The sequence below is a fragment of the Rhincodon typus genome, chromosome 6, assembly GCF_021869965.1.
Source record: "Rhincodon typus isolate 14 chromosome 6, sRhiTyp1.1, whole genome shotgun sequence".
Classification (NCBI taxonomy): domain Eukaryota; kingdom Metazoa; phylum Chordata; class Chondrichthyes; order Orectolobiformes; family Rhincodontidae; genus Rhincodon; species Rhincodon typus.
Genome location: NC_063337.1, coordinates 14,815,367 through 14,822,744, shown reverse-complemented (window position 1 = coordinate 14,822,744; position 7,378 = coordinate 14,815,367). Strand labels below are relative to the sequence as shown.

Sequence of the window (7,378 nt, the reverse complement as noted above, 5' to 3'; positions counted from 1 at the left end):
AACATTCCTTCAGATGAATTTCACATCTGGATTCTGAGCAAATTTTTGTTCTCACTATTACTCTAATTTCATCCTTTATGAACAATACCACCCCCACTCCTACTATATCTTCCACTCTGAAAGATTTGACTTTAACCAGATATTGCTTTCTAGTGCTGTCTGTAGGTTGAGAAATTCAATAAAATACAATATTCCAGACAACTGTGCCACAATAGAACAACATTCAAATTCCTGCCCTCATTTCCTTACATTTGAATTCTATGGTTTCACCCAGATAACAATAATGGCATCATGGCCAAGCTTGCACTGGCCCATTCCTAAACATCTCACCTTGTGACTAATGGGATATCATGAAAGGCACAGTAGGTAAAAGAGATCTTTCAAGAAAATGTAGAGCATTTGAATCTTCATAAAAGACTTTTCCGTTAAATATTTTTAAAAAATTCTCTAGTTACCAATAGTTACAAATACTTTTTATAAAATTAATCAACACGATGTGGGCTTTGCTGGCTGGAACAGCATTTATTGCTCTCCTTGGTTGCCCATGAGAAGTTGGTGGTGTGTGTAACAACATGTTACTCTGATTTTGTACACAACACTGATTTCCACTATAAAAACAGAAATTGCTGGAAAAGTTCAGCAGGCCTGGCAGTATCTGAGGAGAGAAATCAGAGTTAACATTTCGGGTCGAGTAACCCTTCCTCAGAACTGCGTCCTTACAAAGGGTTTCGGCTCGAAATGTTGACTTTCCTGCTCCTCGGATGCTGTCTGACCAGCTGAGCTTTTCCAGCTCCACATTTATTACCGAGTGCCACATTATTAAGCAAAATTTCACTTCTGTGGGATGCATATTTCAAAATATTCTCACTAAATACGGTTTTAAAGAAAAACTGGCAGAACAGACAAGATATTCCAGCTTCTTGTCCACTGATAAACTTCATTTTTACTTTCTTTTTAAATATAAAATGGTTCACGTTATGTGGGCAATGCAAGTTCATCAAACATCAATCTTCAGAAAAAGAGAGACAAGGGCATGCTCAGTCGTGACTAATTAATTATGAAGACAATCTTTATTGGATTGGAAAGTGCTGACTGGAAATTGCAGTGCCTCCTCTTAAAAGAGCTGGGAAGGGTTAATAATAATACTTGTCATCAATAGTTATTCTTGAATCATTGGATGATCCTAGAAGCCTGCAGTAGGTTTCAAGTTCAGTCATCTGAAAGCAAGCCACAACTGGCCTCTGGTGATTCAATCCCTCAAATTTCAGGTAGCCACCTTCTGTGACTTTTTCTCTGCTTAACTTTGTAGGCTCATCCAATAGAATAACCGCCCTAAATTGTTTATTCCTCCAAGTTTGGTCTGCAGTGTACTTTCCGTTCCCAGCATGAGCAGCCCTGATTTCACCCACTGAGGCTCCATATTGTGGAATTCCCATCTTAAATCCCTCCACCTTGCTCCTTCCTTAAAATTCTTAATTCCTATCTCTTCAACTAAGCACTTGATCACTTTTCTAAGTCCCCTTCCTAGCCTCATTGCCTTTTTGTTAATTCATTATAATATTTTCCGCATTCCTTTTATTCATCCAAGGGGTGTGGGCATTGTTAGCAAGGCCAGTATTTATTGCCCATCTTTGATGCAGTGAAGGTGGTGATGGTGAACTACCTCTTGAACCACTATAGTCTTTGGGTGTAGGGGCACCCACAACGCTGTTATAAAGAAGGGAGTTCCAGGATTTTGACCCAGCAACAATGAATACAGGAACATAGGAATTAGGAGCAGAAGCAAGCAATTCAGCCCTTCAAACCTGCTCCACCATTTAAAATGATCATGACTAATACTATCCTGGTCTCAACTCCACTCTCCCGACTGCTCCCCATAGCCTTTTATCTCACATTTCTTCAGAAACATATCTATTTCTTTCTTGATTCTGCGTCCACTGCGCTCTGGGGCAGTGAGTTCCACAGATTCACTACCCTCTTAAGGAAGTAGTTTCTCCTCATCTCAGTTTTGAACCTACCACCTCTTACTCTATATCTATGACCTCTCATTTGAGACTGTCCCGTAAGGTATGTTCAACTTCCTTATCAACCCCTTTTAACATTTTATATATGTCAATCAGATCCCCTCTCATTCTTTCTGAACTCCAGGTGAGTACAAGCCCAAGCTATTCAGCTGCTTCCCATACAATTGTCCTTTCATCCCTAAAATCAAACTGTTGAACCTGCTCTAGATGAAGGAAGGAATCGCAATATAGTACCCTGTCAGGATGATATGTGACTTGGAGGGAAACATGCAGGTGGAGGTGCTCCCTTGCATCTGCTGCACTTGTCCTTCTAGGTGGCAGTGGTCATAGGTTGGGAAGGTGCTAAGAAGCCTTTGAGAATTTTGAAAGAGCATCTCATAGATGGTACATACTACTGCCAACGTGTGCCATGGTAAAGGAAGTGATGTTGAAGGTTGCGTTTCGGGTGACAATGAAACATATTGTGGTTGGTTGGCTCGCCGAGCTGGATCGTTGTTTTTCTGCAGAACCAGCTCGGCGAGCCAACTAACCACAACGTCCACATACCAAGCTACAAATCTACTCTAAAACCTTAATGAAACATGTTGTTTTGCCCTGGATGCTTCTTGTCTTTTGGATAAGTACCCATCCAAGCAAATGGAGATTATTCCAACATATATGTGGCTTGTAGATGGGAAATGGAAGCAAGTTACTTGTTGAGTTCCAAGTCTGTGACCTACTTTCATAGCCATAATATTTATATAACTGATCCAGTTTGGTTTCTGGCCATTGGTAACTCTCTATGTTGAAAGTGGGGAATTCAGTAGTGATAATGTCATTGAATGTCAAGGGGCAATATTTAAGGCTTTTCTTGTTGTCGATGGTTATTCATGTCACCCAAGTGCCAGGCAATGTTACTTAGCACTTATCAGGTCAAGCCAAGATGCTATCCAGGTCTTGCTGTATATGAAGACAGACTGTCTCAGTACCTGGGCAGTCACAGATGTCACTGAACAATGTGCAACCATCAGCGAACATCCCCACAGCTAACTTCATGGTGGATGGAAGCTGTTGGATAAAGTTGTTATGTAAATAAAGTTATTGCTGCACCAGTATTCTCACCAACAGTCTTTACTTAAAAAAAATTGTAAGGAAGCTTGAAGGTACTAAAATAGTCATAAGACAGGACATGTTTCAACCTAGCTCACCTTCTACTGTCAAAGGTAGATATCTAATACCACACAAATGGAATAATTCTCTAATTTTTTCTTTATTTATTCACAGGATGAGGGCATCACCAGGCAGCATTCGTTCCCATCCCTAATTGCCCAGAGGGCAGTGAAGAGTCAACCACATTACTATAGGTCTGGAGTCATATCTAGGCCAGACCAGGCAAGGACAGCAGTTTCCTTCCCTAAAGGACATTAATGAACCAGATGGGTTTTTCCTGACAATTGACAGTGGATTCATGGCCATCAGTAGACTCTCTAATTCCAGATATTTATTGAATTCAAATTCCACCATCTGCCATTAACTTAAAGAGGAGAGGAGAAAATGGAACAAAGAAAACTGTAACAGAGATCATCATTTAAAACCTACTCTGCTGTAACCTTTCATTTATCACAAGTTCATCTTCGCTTAGCAATATAAATTTTCGCAAGTTTAGAAATTCTATAATTCATACTAACCTGGTGAACCATACTCATGTCTAGGTAGGCGGCAGATTTTAGGCATCACTTCCATTAAAGTCTTCACATATTGCAAGATGGTTCCTTGTAGCTGAGATTAAACATGTAGAGTGGTTTCTGTTAATACAACAGCAGCAATGCATTTTTGTAAATCACAAACATTTAATTTATTCATTAGGCCTTGGTTATTACACAGAGAATGAAGAATCTCTGAACAGTTTAATTTCTTAATTTCTACCTCCTAATTATCTAAAAAGAATTTTGAGTACTCAGCATAGCATTGCAAATACAAACACTTTCCTTTGCCTCACGATTCTCTCCATATCTTCCTAATTCAAATGTTTGATGTCATCGACAAACAAAAGAAGAACAAACTTTAATTAAATTTGTATGCAGTCTTAAAGTAGAACATCTTTAAAGGATTAAATGCAACAATCAAACTACCTGTTCACATTTTGATATTGATTAATTTCAATGCATTAATATTTCACAATCACAAATTAAGTTTTGCTACTTCAAATCAAGTCAGATAAAAATTGGGATTTGTATCAAGTTAAAACTCTAAGTAATTCTACAGGCGAAACTGTGCAACTGAGGCTTTAGTGTGATCAAATTTCTAGAACAATATAGTAGCAGTTATCATAACACCGAAGCAAATCATTTAGCCATGAACTCTACACCAAGGTGCATCTCCACCTAATCTGAGCCCACCACTTTGCTCATTTCACACATAGTGTATTTTCTTCTCCCTTACCAAGCAACTGCTTAATTCCTTCCAAAGCCAGGTGAGATTGTGGTGGTGATGACAAGGAAATTTTATATTTAGTGGAACATAGATTTCAGTGATTATTATCAAATGTGTCTTATTCTTGACTTTGGAATAAAATATCAAATGTGGTTAAACTCCAACTCAGCAAAGGGTTGCTACGTTCTGGCCTGAATTAGTCAATTTCTGTTCTAGTCCCAGGCACTGCCAAATTTATATGATAGCCTCCTTGAATGAGCCTACATGCAGACAGATTTCTAAATTTAGTCCATGTCAGAACAATTGTCAAAAACCTTGCATCTAATAATGCCAATATTGAGTGCTATGTAATGGAATAATACTCCAATTTAAGAATTGCTAATACAATCTATTTGTTTTCTTCCACTTTTCAACCTGATTACGGTGATCTTTATCTGATAAGGAAGAAGCATAAGTAAACATTGAAAAACTTGTGACAGATTGTGATCTGTTGTGCATTCAGGATAATGGGCCATCACATCTTGAAAAAATGCTTTATAATTAGTCAGAAACGGAAAAGGAGAGATAGAATGTACTCCATTATATAAAACACAACCAGAGGCTGACCATGTAACTGTTTTAAGGGGTTTCCTTTAGCATATTAAAGATTACTTGGAACTGCAAAAGCCATTTGGAGATTGAATAATTGTAAAAGATTCAAATAGTAACAGTCCAATTTTACAAAATATACTTACTAGGCTTTTAACAACTTTCAGCAGTTCCTCCATTACCACAGCAATTCCTTGATAGCCGAGAAGCTTGCAAATCGCTCTAAAATGTGGAGGGCCCACAAAATTTTTGTAGTTGCTGTAAATACTGCTGTAAGCCAAGTTCAATGCCTGCAAATAAATATATAATGATAGTGACTGTGACATGATCATCAATTGTTGTAAAACACATCTGGCTCATTAATGTCCTTTAGAGACAAAAATCTGTCTTCCTTCCCTGGTATGGCCTACATGTTTCTCCAGCCCCACAGCAATATGATTAGCTTTAGCCCTCTGAAATAGCCTAACAAGCCATCCAGTTCAAAGACAACCCTTGGAAATAAAGAATGTCCATCAGCCTTTTTGTTTGGCACAACATAAAACAAAGGCATATCATTTCAATTGTATAAAGAATGTATAATTAATAAAGACCGATCACTGGAGTAATGTATGAAGTACCAAAATGTTCCGCAGCTAATGCATTACCTACACATATGCAATGTTTTTTTACTGCAAACAAACACAGAAATTCAAATGATTTTTAAAACAACTATAAATTAGAGGAAGATGGTGTGAATTCAGCTGACTACAAAATTTGATGTAAAATGAAGTTTTTAGTCCCATTCAAATTTACAATCAACGATCCAAACAGTTTAAAAAGCTATTATTTTATCATTAATTGGCTATGTCTGTCTGAAAAACTAAAATGATGTTGTATGCTGTCAACATAGCTCAACAGTAGAATCTTCATCTCCAAATCAAAAATTCATGAGTTCAAGTTGGACTCCACGAAACTGGATACAAAATGTACAATGACACTTCAGTGGACTACATGTGGAATGGTTCACTGTTGGAAGCGCAGTCTTCAAGATAAGACATTAAAATACTGCCACTTTTCCAGTGCACTTAAAAGATCCAAAGGCTCAAAAAACAGGTAATTTTTCTTTGTCCCCGCACTAACATTTATCCCTCAACCAAATATCACCATATGCAAGGTTTAACTTTATTTAATCGTTCATAGTCAACATCTTCTGTTCTTAGATGCTTTTTGCCAACATAACCTTAAGTAACACGGATAACAATATCTACAAGTGAGGTCACCCGAGGGATAGTTCTAGAAATTGACATTTAAAAGGTGGCCGCAGGATGTCCGCATGACGAATGTGGTGAGTGATCCAGCATCATTACGTCAACATAAAAGATGACATCAACAACAGAATGCACATTCATCCTGGGAGCCCGAAGATAATGATTTCCCACATTTGAAAGAAAATGAAAATCCGGCAAAAATGATTTTATTTTCTTAATCCATCATTCCACTTCACAAAGAAAGAATTAGCCACAACAGACGTGCCAGTACAGCATAAGCAGCATCTGATTCACTATATTGCACTTGAAACGGAGGCTTGCATGATTTGCTAATCATAAAATCCATGCAAACTTTTTAATGCAGATTGTTAATGTATTAAACTTACAGGCAAGTAATATAAATGATTTAAGCACTTACTGTCAAAAGGGTTTTACACAGCTCCATGTTACATATCTTGAATAAGATTGTTCCATCAATCTTTAAATTTAACTATGAATTTACAAATTTATTGAGTATCGATCTTGAAAGCAACAAAGTCAACTGATAAACAACCAACTTGCCAAACATTGTCTGCATAATTTAATAATGATACAATCTTTTTAAAGATACAGAAGAGAAATTACAATAACCATGTTTGTAATAGTGGATTGAAAATAAATACTTCAGTTACAAAGTTAAAATAATTCAAAAAGGTTCTTTAAAAATGATATGAATATCAAATTTGAACAAAAATGTGAAATAATCAAAGACACAAAATAGTTATAGGCTATTAATGAAGGAGGACAGCATAAAGTGTGAATAGGGTGCAAGGATGAGGGGGAAGGGAAGCTTGGCACAGGACAATGTGAAAATAACGACACAAGAGGAGTATGGCTGAGCATGCTCCTACAGTACCCTCCTCTCCAGAGGCCACGACGGGTCTGTTCCCCTCTCCTGATACAAAAATGGTCGAGAGTGGAAAATTGGATTCGTGGTCAAGGGCAAAAGGGCTGAAAAATGGCAGATGGAGTTCAATCTGGATAAATGCAAGGTATTGCATTTTGCTACAACAAACAGGGGCAGGACTTATACAATTAATGTTAAGACATTGGGTAGTGTTGTAGAAC

General features: G+C 37.5%; 1 protein-coding gene across 1 annotated transcript in view; it reads right to left on the bottom strand.

The window, feature by feature from the left end:
• The window catches only part of cyfip1 (cytoplasmic FMR1 interacting protein 1), a 173,372-nt gene that overhangs the window by 20,627 nt on the left and 145,367 nt on the right, over positions 1-7,378 (bottom strand). Inside the window, exons 23-24 of the mRNA XM_048597890.1 lie at positions 5,171-5,314; positions 3,692-3,782 (exon numbers count right to left, since the gene is read on the bottom strand). Coding sequence (XP_048453847.1) covers positions 3,692-3,782; positions 5,171-5,314 — 235 coding nt within the window. The remainder of the gene's footprint in view (positions 1-3,691; positions 3,783-5,170; positions 5,315-7,378) is intronic.